Source organism: Schistocerca serialis, chromosome 3 (assembly GCF_023864345.2).
Source record: "Schistocerca serialis cubense isolate TAMUIC-IGC-003099 chromosome 3, iqSchSeri2.2, whole genome shotgun sequence".
In the NCBI taxonomy this organism is placed as follows: Eukaryota; Metazoa; Arthropoda; class Insecta; order Orthoptera; family Acrididae; genus Schistocerca; species Schistocerca serialis.
In genome coordinates, this window is record NC_064640.1 from 615649538 (window position 1) to 615669605 (window position 20068).

The 20068-nt window shown below is 42.8% G+C and overlaps 1 protein-coding gene across 2 annotated transcripts in view; it reads left to right on the top strand.

The window, feature by feature from the left end:
- The window catches only part of LOC126470498 (UPF0587 protein v1g245604), a 134953-nt gene that overhangs the window by 69452 nt on the left and 45433 nt on the right, over window positions 1-20068 (top strand). For both annotated transcript variants that reach the window (XM_050098378.1, XM_050098377.1), the window contains one exon: window positions 9717-9855. In XM_050098378.1, the coding sequence (XP_049954335.1) occupies window positions 9717-9855 (139 nt within the window). The remainder of the gene's footprint in view (window positions 1-9716; window positions 9856-20068) is intronic.

The window sequence follows — 20068 nt, forward strand, 5'->3', positions numbered from 1 at the left end:
ATTTGTGATCTGTATTATGTGGTGACAACTGCCAATGTGGAGAAACCTACCCCACATAAGTAGGATGTTACATGTTGTTTCTTTACTCAGGAAATAAACAAACAAAATTACTATTTTTGTGAAACCCGTGTGACACCCCTACTGTGAGGTCGTGATTCCCCTGGGAGATGTGACACACAGTCTGAAAACCCCTGCTCTAGGCTATCAGAATGTTTATATGAGAATTGTTGAAATTTAATTGTTAGAACAGACTTGCTCTGTGGGTAACACTGATATTAATTTCAGCCCATCTTCTGACATACAGAATGAATTCTCGGTGGCTCTGATTGTTGTGTTGCGTGCCTCGTTAAATTCACAAGGTGTTCAGGATGAAATTTTCACTCTGCAGTGGAGTGTGCACTGATATGAAACTTCCTGGCAGATTATAACTGTGTGCCAGACCAAGACTTGAACTCGGAACCTTTGCCGTTCGCGGGCAAGTGCTCTAGCAACTGGGCTACGCAAGCATGACTCATGACCCAGCTTCACAGCTTCACTTCTGTCAGTACCTCATCTCCTACTTTCCAAACATCACAGAAGGTCTCTTATGAAACTTGCAGAACTAGCACTCCTGGAAGAATGTATACTGTGGAGACGTGGCTTTGCCACAGTCTGGGGGATGTTTCCAACTGGTCCAACAGTTTGGCACTGGCCATTCATTATAGTTGATAGCTGGTAGGTTGTCATACCAATGTAAGATAGTCCTGTGATAGGACTGGAGTAGGTGGTGCTGGGTTGGTGCACTGGGCAGGCACTGCATCTGGGTCTTCCACAGGGCTATAATTCCTGTGGCAGGGGACTGGGGGAGGGAGTGGCATAGGGATGGACTAGGATGTTGTAGAGGTCGGGTGGGCAGTGGAACACCACTTTACGACTTTAGGAGGGGTTTGAAAGTGTCATCGGTAGGATGTGCCTCATTTCAGGGCATAATGATAATCAAAGCCCTGACGAAGGGTGTGGTCCAGTTGTTCCACTCCAGAGTGGTGTTGGGGGACAAGGAGGGTGCCTGTTTGTGGTTGGTTCTTGGGATGGATGTGAGGATTGTGTGTGTGTGTGTGTGGGGGGGGGGGGGGGGAGGATATGGCACGAGAGATCTGTTTGTGAATTAGGACTGGAGGGTATTGCCTGTGTGCAAAGGCCATTGGGGGTCTTTGGAATACTGAGAGAGGGAGTACTCATATACTCATGTCTATCATCGCTCTATGGGATTCATCTTTTGGTGTGGAAGGTTTGGCAGCTGTCAAAGTGCAGTTATTGTTAGTAATTGGTGGGTCTGATGTGGACCAAGGTGTGAACGGAGCTATCTGTAGTTTCAGCTGCTGGTTCCACTGATTTAACTGAAAATTGGAGACATTTTCATTATGCTGGGGTTCTGATGCCTTTGTGAGGTATGCAAGTGCCAAAATATAGGATATTTCTCGCTTTTGGATAGCCCCCTAAACTGATCAAAATCTCAGACTTGTCGACTGGGAGTTCCTCATGTTACGTATTATACTGAATATGATTCATACATCTCCTGTCAGCCCCACATCCGTACCTTGTGTGTCAATGGCCTTGTTGTGGTGGATGAACTGGTTCCTGTCAGATCACCAAAGTTTAGCAATGTTGAGTGTGGCCAGTACTTGGGTGGATGACTGTGTGGGTATGTCGCACGCTGTCAACCATTTTCCCTTTTGCTTTATAGCTGAAGGGAGAGGAGGGGTGGTGGTGCAAGGTCTGTAATCACCAGTCCTCGTGTCATGTCCTGGATAAAACTCTAAATCTCTCCACTGTGTCTCGTGAAATGAGGGCATGCGAAATGTTGGTGATCTGTCCATCCTGTTAGGGATGTTAAGCTTGGTGGCCCCTCTGTGCTATTTGAGAGTAGTAGTCTATTTGACAGCTCTTCAACATATAACACTCATACTTCATGAAGGAAAGGTGCTTAAGAGTACGAAGGGTAGAAAACACCTTGCCAACACAGGTGGTTGAAGCTGCTCTTTGGGGTCTCCCAGCCTGTCATGCCAAATGACTTTTCTTTAGTATTTTGTGTGAGTTTTGACAGTGAAAGCTAATCATCATATCATGTTTTGGGGAGAGGTTGGGTGGTATGATAAGACCAGCTTCTTCTAATTATCTGTTGGAGGTATCATAATCCAGTAAATAACTAGCAATTGTTACTTGTTAAAGTGAAAATAAATGATATTTCTGTGGGAGCTGGCATATTTCATTTTCTGTGGTTGTTGGATTTTTTGTTTTTGAACTGTGATCCTGAAATTATTCTGTACTGAGAGTTTTGAACCAATCCAGGGCATCAGATGGGGGTGTTCATTGGAAACTGGTAGTAATGTGTGTGTTTCTGGTTCAATGGTAGGGAATTGGATCTTAACAAAATCAGCTTGCTACACAGCTGATTGTGGCATAGAAGTGATCTTTCGTTGTCATTTCACAGATGAAAACAAGGGTGGTGACCTTTATTTAAAGTAAAGTATTTGTAAATGCTGGTATGTTGGAATAGGCCACCATAATAAATTCCATGCATCTTTGTACCAAAATGTTAATCCATGACATAAACGATACTGTTGATAGATATTAGTATTTGTCACAAGCTGCAGAATGTCAATAACCTGAGGAAATGAGACTGATCTGGAATGTGATCTGCTATATAAATTTTCAGTGAAGGTCCCGAGTTCGAGTCTCGGCCCGGCACACAGTTTTAATCTGACAGGAAAGTTTCAAAACACTGAAGTTGTTGGTGAACACCATCCTAGTTAGGCCAAAGATGGTGGAAGTAGTCTGGCTGTTGTTAAAGGAACAATGCCGACATTCACCTCTGACCATCAGGCGAAACCTAAAAAATCCTGCATCATGATGTGTAAACTTTGAATTTACATTACTCCCACCCCTCAATTAAATATGAGTCTTCAGTCTTATCTTCTTTTACTTGTGCCTTTGTCCTGTATCCACATTGGGTCAGCGTGGTTTACTATTGGCTTTGGTATGCTTAAGGTAAGGGATGAATGTAAGGGATACCCTTCCTGTCAACACCTCGTTACTCACCCTCCCCCCCTTTCCCTCCACCTCTCTGGGACAGAATATGTGTACCTCAACTGTCTGCTTGTAGTGTTATTTATTTGACAGTGTGTAGACATATTTTAAATATATACAAATCGTGTAACTGACGTGGGACTTGGGTAACAGCTCATTATTCATCTAGTCGGATGTGAGGAACTGGATCCTAAAACTGGATCCATACTGGCCAGCACACTGTCCCTCGTCGTAAATCTGCTGTGCAGATTTGATCTGGGTCCACTGCACCTCCCTGTCCCAGAAGAGGTGCAATAACATGCATGGCTATTCAGGTGGTGCAAGTCTTCTGTTCTGTCATTATTGAAGTTTCTCTGTATAATGGCTTATGAGAAATTGAGTGGCGTCCTTTTAGTTACTATATGATTGATAATACGGTTTTCAATTTGAACAGCAGAAAATTGTCTCCCTTCAACCTTATGAATTATTACAATGTGTGACAACAAATTTTCCAGCAAGGTGAGGTTTTTCATTGGTAAAGTGGTGGAGTGACTGGCACGAGTACAGCCATTAAAGTTTCACTACATTAATACTAACTTCCTTCTGGCGAAGATTTGGGTAAGTAAGCATAAAAAGCCACAGAAAATCTATTCCTTGCTCCATTTCAGTTCTGGCTTAGGCCCTGCCTTGGATGACATCACTCTTGATGAAACTTAAAACACGCAGAAAAATAGTTATCAGTGTACTGGAGACAAAGCATACCATATTTTACAGACTATAAGATGCACTTGAATTTTTAAGCAATTTTTTGAAAACAGTAACAATTTCATCATTTTTGTTATTAGACTACAAAGGCAGAATGAAAAAATCTTAGTTTATAAAAGCAAAATGATCTTTACAAACCATGAAAATCATCTGAACTCCTCCTCCTCCTCCTCCTCCTCCTCCTCCTCCTCCATCATTGTTGTGCCCTTCATATATGAGGCACTGAGAGCACAAGTCGACCAAACCCATGGAAGTCAATGTGGAGGAAATAGGCCTAATAAAAGGACTCACAAAGAATGTTTTTCCGTGATGCACTGCAGCCTTTTAACATGCATATAATGTAACTGTGGTTTTATTGAACAATATTTTGATATAGATACATAGCAAATGTTAATTATATAGTAGAATATTAGAAGTTTTGTTGTGGCTTAGTTCATTTTTGCTCTGAGCAGTTAAACATTCTCAATGACAGGTCCGTTAGTATGCTGATTATTCGTGCTGTTCATTGCACAATGTCCATCACAGATTGCATGTGACAATAGGATACATTATTATTATTATTATTATTATTATTATTATTATACATTGTATGCATTACATGTAACATTTTACATTAGTAATTTTAAGCACTATGTTGCATTTCAAAATCACCCACGGGGAATATTTGTACAGCATTTGATGACGCTTTTAAATTTTTGTAAAATCATGATGATGTGGAGGTACATACGGAAGCAAACTGAGCAAATCCTTCTTTTTTGCTTCTGTCATCACATGTCCATTAGGATAAAGCAGTTCAAGATTGCTGATGCATGTGGATGTTCGTTTGGCCCCATCACTTTCCTGAAATGGCTCTTGGCCTGGGTTAGAGTATTTATACCATATTTTGAATCCGTTGGTTGCTTCAAACCACATCCACTGTGTGTTCAACCATTGTACTTTACAATTGCCACAAGATATTTTTCGATTCGTGACGTTTCTTTTGAGTTGTTTTGTTGAAAAGAAACACTCCGCATTCATATTGATTACAGTGAACGAATTCCTATTTGTATCACTCACTACCACATCATTCCAGTGTTCAGAAGGTAAATATTAGGAAAATACTTTTTTCATTTCTGAATCAAGCAAAAAACCTGATCATAGGGCAGGTACGAGTGTCCGCTAACTGAAAATTTATGGTATATTTCTTTCACAGAGAACTCTTAGCTGGTTACAATGTATTGTTACAGTACAGCAACTTTTACGTTTCTATTCTGGTCTCCACACTGATCAGAGTACATAATTAGTTTTTCAGTTCTGACAAAATTGCGTATGAAATAAGACAAACAAGTAACAATTTCTTGTGGCCCTCGTGACTCAATGGATTCATTCGACAGAAACATGTATGCATTATCATTGTGCATATTGTGGATGGCATAGCAATATATCCACAGCTGACGTTTCTAATAGCAAACTCCAGTTGAGATGAGCGGTGTAGGAAAATTTTTCATCAGATCAAATGTTATCACTGTAACGTTACCATCTGATTTGCTAAGCAAAGGATCACTCTGTAAACCTGCCTGTGCATACTCAGCTTTTGCTGATGGAATTTATGTTCTGCAATTGACTTCATTCTCTACATATCATTATCGGCAGCTGTTATTTTTACCTGCAAAGCATCACATGTTCGATAACGAGTTGGACACTGGTGGATGAAATGACAAATTGCAGTTTTCGTAAAAAATTTTGCGGAAAATAAAATGCACAGTACAGTGAATACATGATTGATATATACATGATTGGTATATACGTGATTGGTATATACGTGATTGGTATATACGTGATTGGTATATACGTGATTGGTATATACGTGATTGGTACATACGTGATTGGTACATACGTGATTGGTACATACGTGATTGGTACATACGTGATTGGTACATACGTGATTGGTACATACGTGATTGGTACATACGTGATTGGTACATACGTGATTGGTACATACGTGATTGGTACATACGTGATTGGTACATACGTGATTGGTACATACGTGATTGGTACATACGTGATTGGTACATACGTGATTGGTACATACGTGATTGGTACATACGTGATTGGTACATACGTGATTGGTACATACGTGATTGGTACATACGTGATTGGTACATACGTGATTGGTACATACGTGATTGGTACATACGTGATTGGTAAATTTAAATCTGGTCCTAAATACTTTCTACTGTTAGTTTTATGATGCGCATAATGGCTTTCATAAGCGGAAAAATTTTCTGTGAAATGTTTTACTACATCAACTTTGTGGGGAGGTGTTTTATTACTGGGTTCAGCTTTACCTCTACCTTCGCAAGGATGTGTTGCTTTTCCCCTTTTATTCTTGAGTACCCTATCAATTCTTCCAGCAAATATGGCTAAAGTGTTCTGAAAGAGTCTTTTGCACACCCCAGTTTCACACCCATTTGAATTGAGCAAGTAACACAATTTTGTCTTCTCCCTGTGTGAATGTTGCTGACCTACGTAAGACCATGCTTTATCAACAACTTTAATCATGGTAAACAGGAAAGCCGACTGCAGGTCATGGCTGCCTAAATTATAAAACTCATTGAATACTTGTTCCTGCCGTTCTTCGTTGATGTTTTTGTGGCACTCATACCAGCACGAACACTCGCCGATTGTCCGCAATTCCTTTCAAGGTACAAGGTTACCCTTACGGTTGGCGTACTCTTGACCTACTGCTCTCCATTCTTTCCCAACATTACGAAGCCATTTATCTTCGTTTCTAAGGTGCATCTTTCCTCAGCTCCATACCACGGCATCGTCGTTTGTCTCTGGCACGTCCTCTGAAAAAGTTGTTGCTGCAGCCGTGCTCGCTCAAGCTTCTCCTGGTGCTACCCTATCGGATGCAAACATCTCTGTAATAAAAATATCCACCCCTCAATGTAATATTAACTACATGACAGTAATGGTCAACGTGGGCATTGGTATCCACAGGCGAAGCAATTGCACAACACGAGTCAGCGGGTGATAAAACATTGTTGTAACACACAACATTAAAAGTGATTGTTACTCGAGTACACAATATAGCAGTAAATAAAGTATTGTTTGTATTTTGTTGTGTTTTTGTATGGAAAACAACTTGCATTTTGTGAGCAGTCACCGTTTGAGACACCTCTGTAGATCTTTGCGTATTGAACACATTAGTGTACATTCGACAACATTATCTGCAAACAAAAGAAAGGAACACAACAACAACTAACCATGCAATTGCTCATCAAGACTTTTCGCAGGGGCTTCCATGCTGAACAACTGTCATGCTCTACCACATGGTTCCACGTTGTTCCATGCTGAATACACAAGTCCTTCGTTCGCTAGTGTCACGACAGTGGACAGAGAGCACAGAGCACAAATGGACTATTACACATAGTCCACTCCTGCTCTCAACAGTGTCTATCTGCAGTTGAGTGCAACAGCAATGTGTACGTTGCTAAATGAGACAAACCTTCAGATAAACAAACAGATCAACAGGCATTGCATAATAATTGTATACTGTTAGCACATCATGTCAGTTCCTCAAATGCACAAAAAGTGATGGTTAGTCTGCTTGTGCTCTCAGTGCCTCATATAAGATGGTCTTCACTGACATCGAGAGCGTTACTTGTGCCGTGCTTCTTGAAAGATTTAACAATAATGTCTTCTCTCACTCTAGACCATGACAGTTTTATCCACTGACACACTTCTTTGATTGTAGGTCGTTTTAAAGCTCCCTTCAGTGTGACTTCATGTTTGGTTTCATGAATCATCCATTTGTTCCATTCCTCTCTCATGTACACTTTAAATGATTTATTTATTGAGACATCAAGAGGTTACAATTGTGAAGTAAGTTCTTCTGAAATAACAGCAAGCTCTTTATTTCCCTGTCTCAGTTTCTCTTTCACAGAATTTTTCAAATGATCAATAGACTGATCTAGCACAAGAAGTGAACTCTTCTTCAATAAAGCACCTATCCATTTTTCCCACACTCTGTTAATCTATAATTTTATACCAGCCTCGTCCATCCAACCCTTCTCATGTATGTGAACACCATCACCTTTTGGTATTTGAGAAGGTTTTGGTATTGCTGAAAATTATCATTGTATTGAGTTTAATGCCATCAGCACAACATGAAAGGACAACAATGTAGTGAATTTTTTATGTCCACGTGTTTGTATAGTTACCGTTTTAGCACCTTTATTGGCAACAGTTTTGTTACTTGGCACATCAAATGTCAGAGGAGTTTCGTCCATTTTCGCTGTTTAGCATAGTTACACACTGGTTTTCTTTCGATGTTGAATAATAAAGCGATGAAAAGATAATATTTTCTCTTCATACTCTTGTTGCATTTTCTGAGATATTTTGGTTTTCATTCGCATGCTAAATCCGTGGCGCTACATAAACCCCTGTAGCTAGAGCCAACTCTACCATTAAAGTCTGTTAAGTTCCACTGTAGCAGTAGCTTATGAATGTGTATTTGAATCATTTTTATTAATTCCAATGCCATATTGGCAGTTTCCTTGAATCCATTTCCGTGTGCCTTCTTTCATTTTTGGCCATTTTGCATTCAGTTCTCTATTTGCACATTTAGTCTCTCTCTCTCTCTCTCTCTCTCTCTCTCTCTCTCTCTCTCTCTCTCTCTCTCTCTCTCTCTCTCCCCACTAGCCTGTCAGTCTGTCAGTTGTGAATGGTTTTTTCTGTTGGTGGGGCCCGAAATGCCACTCAGCTGCTGTTTCCATGATCTTCTATGTATGCTATTACTTTCAGTTTATAGCCTGCATCATATGAATACCTTTTATTTTTTTCCATTACGAAACTAGCTACTAACAAAAATATTGTACTGTTCCTGGTAGCACATAAGACAAATCACTTTTAATTCAAGTTCAGTGGCACCTTAAACTGCAGTGATGCATCATAGGCTAGGCAGTGTTCTGGGTTTGTGGTGGTGGAGTGGGAGGAAGTCAGTGTTAGCAAGCTTGTAAATCCCGCAACTCGTGTTCGTGGAATTGGTGCACTGCTGCTGCCAGTTGAATCCAATGTTGCCAGATAGAGATAGGTTTCCTGCAGCATGGAATATATGGCCATTTTTAAGACTGGTGGGAATTTTAAATCAAACACTGGACATTTTTGTTTTAATTTCGAATATAAGATGCACCTGAATTTTGAAGGCAATTTTTCGAAGGAAAAGGGCGCATCTTATAGTCCGTAAAATATGATAGTTTCCAAGTATCTACATAACTAACTTTTTTTAACTCACGCTGTCATTGTATTACTTAATATTTTATGACTTAACAAGATGTTAGACTTTTTAATTGGAAACAAGAATGTACGAGGGATTAAAAACACATGATTACCTCTTATCTGACAAAGCTTCGTTTCTGTACATCATGTGGATCGTATTCTGTGGTCAACTACAGTTTGTGTCTGTAATACCTATACAGTACCTTCTGTGGACGACATTGTGTTATGTTAACAAGTATGGATTTTGTGTTTATTATGTAAGTGGAACTGACACAATTTTAAATGGCATTCTTTCTGCTGTAAGACACACAAAGAACTTTGTTAATATTGCCATTATATTATTTCCAATGCTAATGAAGGTAGTCACAAATAAATAAATTGGTGATTTAATATCCATTTGTTTTATACATGGGTGCTGTGTCTGTTAACATATGAAACTTCATTTTACTGTTTTCTTACTTTGGACACAATTTGTTACATACATTATTAAACAGGACAACATAAGCACAGAGTTATGCTCCCTCAACTAGGAAACCATTCTTGTTATTGGTAGAGTTATATTACTACATAGTAATTTTTAAAATAATTTTCTAAGTTGATGAACCACTCTTTTTACGGTAGTAACTTCCAATTGTGTATTTCAGGTGAAGTGTGCTAATTGTAAAGAAGTGTACGACAACTGGCAGACATTGTGTAAAAGTGTAACCAAACCACTACGTGTTGGAAGAGGATATGTTCACTACTCGTCCAAGTGTAAATTTTGCAAGATGGAGAATAGTATCAGTAAGTGAGAGTATTCTGTTTCCAAGATAGCCATAAGAACAGTGTTCAGTGTCGTAGTGACTCTACAAGCTTTGGATTATTGTTAAATATGCAGTACTGTCATTAAGAACATACACAAATCCACACACTATCCTAGCTTTCGAAACTAATGGTTCCATTCTTGGGCAGAGGAGAGTGAGATAGGTTGGGGAAGATGAGACAGGAACGGCATGTCACTCAACTTTCTGAGCCAATGGGACCTGCATTCTTGTCTTAACCTTCACGAAACAATTATTCTCTTCTCCCTGAGAATGAAACTATAAGTTCCAAAAGCTAAGATAGTGTGGTGTGTTTTTATAGTGCCTATTGGCAGTACTGATATTTTACCTCTGAAGGTAAGCAATGGCTGCCGGTTCTGTCTAGTAATATTACAAGTACATTTATTACTGTCTCCATTTGTGTCCCTTGTACTTTTAGATTAAAATCAGTTATGGAGTTTCTGAAGAGATGAATAACAATTGCAGCAAAAAAAAAAAAAAAACAGCAGCAGACCCCCCCCCCCCCACTTTGGTTTCTTATGTCAGTGCAATTGAGATGTTACACTCTAACCTTCCTTCTTGATTAATTTTGTTGGTTAATAATCCAAGACTCATAATTTTAGTGGAAATCTGGAATAGTGAAGGAAGGTTAAATATGTTGTATATTTGTGTGTCAGAGACAGTGAGAGGAAGAAGACAACGTGACTCTAATCATGAGACTTGGAAAAAATTATGGATTGAAGACCGTATCTACCTTCACGAACTGGGAAAATGTCTGTGTAAAAGTCTGCCTGAACTGTTGAGGTTATCTATTAATCCAAAATAAAGTTACCACTCATTGAGGTCTGAAACAATAATGTACTCAAGCAAAGAATGTCTGCTGGTGTCACAACTCTTATTTTCTTGACACTGACATTTACTTCAGCTCTTAAACACCTGTTATACAGGTAAATATATTTGCACAAACTGAAACAAAGGAAGCTGGTACCAATACTTCTGAGTTTACTCTCTAAGGTGTACTTCTGACAAAATTGTTGTCACAAAACTAATGGTAATAACTGCTAATGAAAATGTCTGCTAGTCTTTGTAATCCAACAGACAAACAATTGTGCACTGCATCTCAACCAGCACAATCTATTTTCTCCATGAAAATGGAGAGATACAGGTAAGATTAAAAAGAAAGCAAATATCATAACATTCAAGGTCTCTGACATAGAAAACTCTAGAATTTTCAAAGTACTGATGACAGAATTACACAACTCGTTGACTTCGTATCGAATTGGAAGCAGTTGCCATCCAGGTTCGCTCGGACTCTGCGGTTATGGTTTACAGTCTCTATCTCCCTCATGCCAGGACACCTACACACGCTGCCCTGACTTCTCTCCTTCACTGTCTACCTCCTACCTTCCTCCTCCTCAGGATTTTAACACCCATCACCCCTTGTGGGGCAGTGCTTTATGTAGTTGGTGTGTAATCGTAAGCCAGTTTCTTGCAGACCACAACTTGTGCCTTCGTAATTATGGTTCGCCTATCCACTTAAGTGCCACTTATGGCACTTTCTCTGCCATAGATCTTTTGCTCACTTCCCCTTCAGTTCTCCCTTCATTACACTGGTTACCCCAGTATGACCTCTGTGATAGTGACCACATCCCATTAATTCTCTGCACTACGACCTTGTGGGGTGGCGGGTGGAAATTTTGTTGTTATTTAAAATGTAGAATGTAATGTAGTAAAGATTGCATTTCCCGGCCGATTAACCATATGTGGGGCAGCGGGTGAAATTAATTGTTATATAAATGTTCCTATTATTTATGCTGTCTTTTGCCGTTCTCAACACTGGCTCTCTATCTACAATATTGGCAACCAGAAAGTGATTAGCAAAACGTGAAGCCTGTAATTAGAATTCCTAGTGCCCACTTCATCTGAGAAATACACTTATAGCTACAGCTTATAGCTCTGAGGAATTAGGAGATTGTCTGGGATTCATAATCAAAAACGATCCTGTAAAAACGTTCGCTATATTCTGATAAAAAAAAAAAAAATCCACACAATCTGACTAACAGAGCATTTCAGAGTCTAATGCGCTGATGCAACTATAACTATCCAAATTAAATGTTTAAGTGAATGCTCGCCATAATTTGATGATGATGTTCATCAAACGCCACGCTAAATAATGGTAGAATGTTTGTCCCGCGGCGGCACGTGAAAATACGACATACGCAAACTGAAGATAGATCAGTAAAGTCATCCCAGAATTAACACTTCACTCGAAAACGATTTCATGGTTACGCATATCCCGAGTAACTTATTACGGCATCCGAGGCTGTTTATAGCAATGATACCGCCGCGACGCGACTCCCGTCACAGATGGTGTGCTATTCAGCGTCTGGAGAGAACTGGGGCCTTTTTTCTTCTCACGCAGTGTTCTTATATATAAAGCCGCGGTGCGGACGGCTAAGGGAACGCCTGTTCAAATCGGCCTCCCTACTAGCTGCTGGGCTAGTAATGCACCACTTTAAGTTATTGAATAAATCATCGCTTCCTTTGCTGATGGCCGATGAAGCTCTCAATTTACATGTGCATTCAGCACACAGGTAAGTAATCATAATAAAAGTCTGACGTGGCTAAGTCAAATATTTTGGGCGAGAGAATTAATTTAATTACACTACACGCAGCAGACGAGCTCTGAACTTGCCCTTTGGAGATACGCTATCGCTATAGTTTTATAGTTATTCAATTGAAACTTCTCACATCTTTATGATTATAGCGGATCTCCCTTCTACTTAAATTTAAACATCCTAGCCTTATTTATTCGCCTGCTTAATCTATCTTGCTTCCTTAATTTTTAAGACGAAAACCAGAAAATTTTGAATTTCCACTAAAATTTTAATTTGTGAGATCCAAAGTACTGTTTCTATTAAATTATTATGAAAAAGGAATCTAAATATAAATTTTTAAGTCTCTAGCTCTTTTCTGTTGCGCCAAAGATTTTTACAGAAAAACGTCCAAATTTCGAAAATGGTTCAAGTTATCGAACTGATATTCAACACATATTGATTTAGTATTACTCCTGACATGGTAGAACCATTTCAGGTTGATTTTTAAAATATTGCGCAACATTTATGACGTCAGAGCTAGTTACAGCGGACTAGGCTGGCACACAATGGACAGACTGATGAGAATTTTATAAGGCGTGAGTAGGCTGCTTCCCTACAACCTCTGTGATAGTGAGCACTTCCCATTAATTCTCTTGTTCCCTTCTCATCTCCTGATGGCCAGGTTATCCTGCTGGGCTTTCCATTGCACTGTGATTCACTCCTATATATTTCCCACATCATGTTTACCCACTCCTTGTCAGGTTCTATTGATGAATTCATCTGTAACATGCATGATACAATTATTCACACCACTGGCATTGCTGTCCCCCCACTCACCAGGCCCCTTTTGCTGCCAGCCACTCCTGTGGTGGAGCATGGCCACAGCCATTGTAATCCGTGATCGCCATCAGGTTTGGCAGTGTCTTAAGTGACATCTGCCCGCTGCCTGTCTTATTACCTTTAAATGTCTTCACAGTGAAGCTTTTTAATCAAACAGAGCAAGGGTGTGTGTTGCGAATACTTTCTCCTCCCTTGGTTGTTCTGTCCCTTTGTCACGGGTATGGGCTATGATCCACCATCTCCAAGGTTGCCAATGACACATCTTCCACCCTGGTCCTTGCCCTTTCGGGTGGCCTTTGTATGGGTCCATTGGTTCTCGCGAAACACTTGAGACCCATTTTGTCCAGCCACCATCCTCCTCTGGAAACAGCAAGCTGAAGCTTCCCACTTTTGTTTCACCCCTTGTCACGCAGAATTCTACAATGAACCTTTTACTGAATGGGAACTTCTTCTGGTCCTCTCCTCTTTCCACGATTCTGCCACTGGCCCCAATTCCATCCATAACCAATGCCTCAACACCTCAATCCTCCACAACAACAATATCTCCCCTGGGTGTTCAACTATATTTGGCTCTAAGGCATTCCCCCCAGCCTCAGTGGAGAGGCAGTATTGTGGTTCATGTCCTTAAGACTGGTAAGGATCCATTGTCTCTTCATAGTTACTGGCCAGTTGCAAGTTTCATAAGGTCTATGACAGCTTGGCACCATCAAATCTTTCTTAAACTTAAAGAATGGGGTCTTCGAGGCCCCATCCCAATTTTTATTTGCCAGTTCTTCTCCCATTCAGAGTTCAGGTTGGCAACATTCTCAGCTTTTCACAGATCCAGGAGAATGATGTTCCACAGGACTCAGTATTTAGTGTCCTCCTTGTTCTCATCACTATTAATGGACTCATGGTCTCTGGGGGTCACCCCTGCTCTGTGTATGGATGATTTCTGTATCTGGGCTAGTTCCTACTCGGTGACCTCTGTTTAGCAACCACTGCAGGTTTTCATCGTGCTTCTGTGAGGAAATACTAACCTGGTTTTCATCATGCTTCTGTGAGGATATACTAACCTGGTTTTCAATCCCCTCTCCCCCAAATCGTGGATGGTGCATTCCTGCTACCTAGTACTATGGTCCATTCTGTCCGGAGCTCTACCGCAACACCCAATGTCTGACCGTGGTCCCCTAGTTCGGTCTCTTGGGTTTTCTTTTTCACAACAAGCTTACTTGGGTGCCCCCATATCTGCTTCTGAAGATTGGCTGTCTCCATAAACTCAATGATGATCACTTACTTGCCCACAACTTTTGTGGTTTGGATCATTCGACTCTTCTCTGCCTTTATCAGGCCTTAGTTCTGTCCTGTCTGTACTATGGTTGTCAAGTTTATGGCTTAGCTGTCCCTTCCACACAGCCCCTTTTGAACCTCATCCACCATCACGGTATCCGTTTACCCACCAGTGCCTTTCGCACTAGTGCTGTCGACAGTCCTCTGGTTGATGCTGGGATCCCCAACCCCTTCAGTTCATATGTTCCAGCTCTTGGCTTCCTATGCCTATGCCTATGCTCTTTCCATGATCACCCCTCCTATCCTATATTTTTCGCACTTTGGGATGTGGCTCACCAACTTCCCACGCTCGGGTGGCTTTACTAGTTGGGTTCCACTTCTTTTATCTCTGCTGCAATTTCCATCTTGCTTCTTTGTCCCATTCCTTATGTTTTCTCCCAGACACCCTCTCTTGGTTAATTCCTCAGCTGTGGATTCAGATGGATCTCTTCCTGGATCTGAAAGCCTCCATCGCTCAGGTAATGTTCATTTGTTTGTTCCACCTGCTCCTATGGAAGTTTCAGGATGCGATTGTTTTTTACACTGATGGCTCTAAAACCACCAATGATGTAGGGTATGCCTTCATATCTCCTGTTGGCATGGAACATAGTCTCTTGCTTGCCACGTGTAGGGTGTTTACTTTGAAACTGATGGCCATCTATTGTGGCATCTACTTCATTAAATGGTCCTCCCTCACCCTAGTTTTTCCATTGTATGGACTCAGTGAGTGAACTTCGGGCTATTGCCCAGTGTTTTTCCCATCACCCATTGGTCTGTGTCATCCATGACCTCACCTGTCTGGACCCTGCTGCTTGTCCAGTTGATTTCCTTTGGGTTCCCAGCCACGTGGGTATCCCAGATAATGAGCTTGCTGATTGGCTGGGAGGCAGCCACCTACCCCTCATTCTCTGCAACACTTACAGGGGTGGCTTTGTTGTTTCACATCAAATTCCTTCTGGCTCAGTCGTGGGGCACTATTGGAGGACCATGCCCTGTCTAATAAACTTTGTGTGTTCCAGGGGATTCCCACCCCATAGTGTTATTCACTCTGTCTCTCCCATTGGGAACCTACAATCCTCTGCCTTCCCTTCTTCTTATTGGCCATACCTGGTGGACCCTTGGTTTTCACCCTGTAATGAGCCCCTGCTCCCCCTCCCCTCGTTTGTAGTTGCAGGGCGCGCCTCACTGTGATCCATATTTCACTGGACTGCCCCTGCCTTTTGGCCTTTTGCTCAAAGTATGCCCTCCCAACTTACTTGTACTGTGTTTTAGTGAACGATCCTCGCATGGTTTACATCCATTCTCAGTTTTCTTCATGAGTGGTTTGTCCTTCCAGATTTAAACACCTGAATTTCCTTCCAGAATTGGAGGCCCTCGGTTAGCGTTTCCATTGGTTTGGGAGGACTTTGGCCTGTCCTCTATGCCAGTCAAGTTTTCTCCCCTTTTCTCCCCATGTTTTGTCTGGTCCTTTTTGCCTTTTTGTTTCCCCTTTTCTTGTGTTTTGGGTCGACGGCAGTTCTGGTGCCCAACATGTGTAGTGCCTTTGGGGTGCCCCGTTCTCTCTCTCTCTCTCTCTCTCTCTCTCTCTCTCTCTCTCTCTCTCTCTCTCTCGTGCCCAATGTGTGTAGTGCCTTTGGGGTGCCCCGTTCTCTCTCTCTCTCTCTCTCTCTCTCTCTCTCTCTCTCCCCCTCCCCCTCCCCCTCCCCCTCCCCCTCCCCACTCTCCCCCCTCTCCCCCTCCCCCTCCCCCCTACCCTTCTCCCCCTCCCCTTCTCCCCCTCCCCCTATCCCCCTCCCCCTCTCCCCCTCCCACTCCCCCCTCTTCCCCTCCCCCCTCTTCCCCTCCCCCCTCTTCCCCTCCCCCCTCTTCCCCTCCCCCCTCTTCCCCTCCCCCCTCTGCCCCTACCCCCTCTGCCCCTTCTCCTCTTTCTCCCCCTTCTCCCCCTTCTCCCACCTCTCCCCCCTCTCCCCCTCTCTCCCCCTCTCTCCCCCTCTCTCCCCCTCTCTCCCCATCTCCCCCCTCTCTCCCCATCTCCCCCCTCTCTCCCCATCTCCCCCCTCTCTCCCCATCTCCCCCCTCTCTCCCCATCTCCCCCCTCTCTCCCCATCTCCCCCCTCTCTCCCCATCTCCCCCCTCTCTCCCCATCTCCCCCCTCTCTCCCAATCTCCCCCCTCTCTCCCGATCTCCCCCCTCTCTCCCGATCTCCCCCCTCTCTCCCGATCTCCCCCCTCTCTCCCGATCTCCCCCCTCTCTCCCGATCTCCCCCCTCTCTCCCGATCTCCCCCCTCTCTCCCGATCTCCCCCCTCTCTCCCGATCTCCCCCCTCTCTCCCGATCTCCCCCCTCTCTCCCGATCTCCCCCCTCTCTCCCGATCTCCCCCCTCTCTCCCGATCTCCCCCCTCTCCCCCCTCTCCCCCCTCTCCCCCCTCTCCCCCCTCTCCCCCCTCTCCCCCCTCTCCCCCCTCTCCCCCCTCTCCCCCCTCTCCCCCCTCTCCCCCCTCTCCCCCCTCTCCCCCCTCTCCCCCCTCTCCCCCTCTCCCCCCTCTCCCCCCTCTCCCCCCTCTCCCCCCTCTCCCCCCTCTCCCCCCTCTCCCCCCTCTCCCCCCTCTCCCCCCTCTCCCCCCTCTCCCCCCTCTCCCCCCTCTCCCCCCTCTCTCCCCTCTCCCCCCTCTCCCCCCTCTCTCCCCTCTCCCCCCTCTCCTCCCTCTCCCCCCTCTCCCCCCTCTCCCCCCTCTCCCCCCTCTCCCCCCTCTCCCCCCTCTCCCCCCTCTCCCCCCTCTCCCCCCTCTCTCCCCTCTCCCCCCTCTCCCCCCTCTCCCCCCTCTCTCCCCTCTCTCCCCTCTCCCCCTCTCCCCCCTCTCCCCCCTCTCCCCCCTCTCCCCACTCTCCCCACTCTCCCCACTCTCCCCACTCTCCCCCCTCTGCCCCCCTCTGCCCCCCTCTGCCCCCTCTGCCCCCTCTCCCCCTTTCCCCCTCAACCCCAACATTCCTTTTGTCTATTTTTTCCTTTCCCATCGACTGGACTGTGCTGTTTATGTTGTTCTTTCCTTTGCAAGCTGATACTCAAGCTGCTATTGGTTTATTTCTCAACTATAGTTTTTGTTTTGAAGTTAAAGTTGTGTGTGAATTTGTGATTGAGATAACAAAAGTGAATTTTTGTACTGTGATTGTGATTTATTGGCCATTCTACTGTACAATGTAAGCATGTTGGCTGTATTTACAAATACTGTGTAAACTGATATGGTATTCGTGTAAGAGTTTAATGGAAACTGTAGTCTCCCCCTACAATGATTTAGACGATGAGGTTCACTCAAATTTATGGCTATTGGATGAATGTAAAAAGGGTTCGGCACATCAGTTATTCAGGAAGTTATTGTCTGAGCCGTGTGTCTACACCAAATTATGCACTGCTTCTTTGGTGATTATCTTGAAATAAGTTTTTCAATCAAGTATAGTTTTGTTAATTCACTTGCAGGCAGTTTATAGTTTCTAATCAGATTCTTATTGAACAACCCTCAGCTTGCTTATTACAGATCCTCTTACTTTACAAAATACAGCCTCGACTATTTCATAGCAGACGCTTATGCTTTTTCTTTTCACTTTTAAGCATTACATAGTACAGGATTAAACATTCAAAGTCCAAAAAAATGGTTCAAACGGTTTCTCATTGGTAGGTGTTGGAAAATCCTTAATTTATTCTATCTTTGCTAGGTCAGGAAGATCCCATCAAGTGTGATTGTGTATCCCAGAAACTTTCTAAGAATTCGTTCAAATTAAGATGTACTTGAATCAAAGTTTAACCAGCTACTAAATTTATGGAAAATTCCTTCCACATCTTGCTGGCTACGAATATGCCATCCACTTACGTACATTATAATTTTACTTAATAATTCTCCTCCCGACACGCTGTCCAAAGTTCGATGTAAAGCTGACAGAGAGATTGTTAATCTGAATGGAGATCTATGGTACTTACAGCATCTGCCTTCACTCAAGAAACTGGTATATTGATGAGATTCTAGCTCGTAAAATTTTGACACTCATAATTTGGTGAAAATGATGACCCTTTTCTCCTGGGTCATATTCTGAACTGCTGCTTATTTCCCTATGCAGCATTAAGCTTATGTGTCTGTTGATTTGGCAGTCTTTGTTCATCATATTGTTCTTCACCATGAATTGGTCTGTTATCATTTTTATGATCTCACCAAGATCTTCATTGAAATTCATTGTTTCTGTTGTCATTAACCTTAGGTTTTCCGTGGTCTTCACACAGTTTTAGACCATGACTTTCAGTTTAGTAACAAATTGAGTTTGTGGCCATCAAGGCCCCTGGACACTACACCTTTAGTCTTTCAACCATTCCCACAGGCAAAAATCTAAGTCTACAAGGAAAAAGCAAACACGAGAGACAATTTGATTGTTTGGATTATAAATATTACTACCCTCATAAGAGAATGGCAAGACCACATCACACGAGTTACATGTAGTGTTGTTAATAAAAGGTGGAATTCACAAAATCAGCTTTGAACTTAATCATTTAGCTTAGCTTAATACTTTCTGTGAGTATTTGTTTGGGTTACATTCTAACAGCTGTCTATCTGTAACGAATACAAAATGGACACATGTCGTAGGGGATGTTTTATTTGAATTAGTCTATACTACCATATAAAATGTTTACTATTCCTCCTGAAGCCCTCTGATAGTAATAGTCTTAAACACTCTTTTTAGATATATAAAGCTAAACCATATTTACAATATCTCAACATCTACTGTATTCTTTGAGTGCAATGAGGATTTGCATAACTTTCATCATTCTCATCAGGGAGGCATATTTTTACCAGAATAATTAGTTCTGATGTCCCTGACATGTTGACATTGTGGCAAAGACTATTTTATTCAGAGACAAGAACATAGCACTAAGACAAAACAAATGAGTTAGTTGATAGACTTTCTAGTGATACAAATGGCTATAGTTAATTAAAAAGTTGAACAGACCCCCCCCTCACCCCCCCCCCCCTCCTTGTTTCAACCTGCACCATGTTGAACCCTATAATGAACCCTACACCGAATGGGAATTCTTGCAGGCTCAAACCTCTCCACATGACACAGCCCCAGGCCCGGATTCCATCCACAAACAGATGATTCAACACTTGGATGTTACCCAAAGGCAGCACCTACTACCCCCTGCGGGTCCGGGGTTTAGAATAGTCGTCCCAAGGTATTCCTGCCTGTCCTAAGGGGTGACTAAAAGGAGTCTCTCACATTTCGGCCTTTATGTGATGGTCCCCTGTAGGGTTTGGCCTGCATTTTTTAAAATTTTCCTGCAGAGCGAGCCAATTGGGCAAGGGCACCTTACATGGTGCATCGTGTCCATCATGCACTGACACCTATCGCATTCTTTGTCAACGTGGATTTGCACTTATGCCCATTCTCCAGTTGTTGGGCGAGGTCACC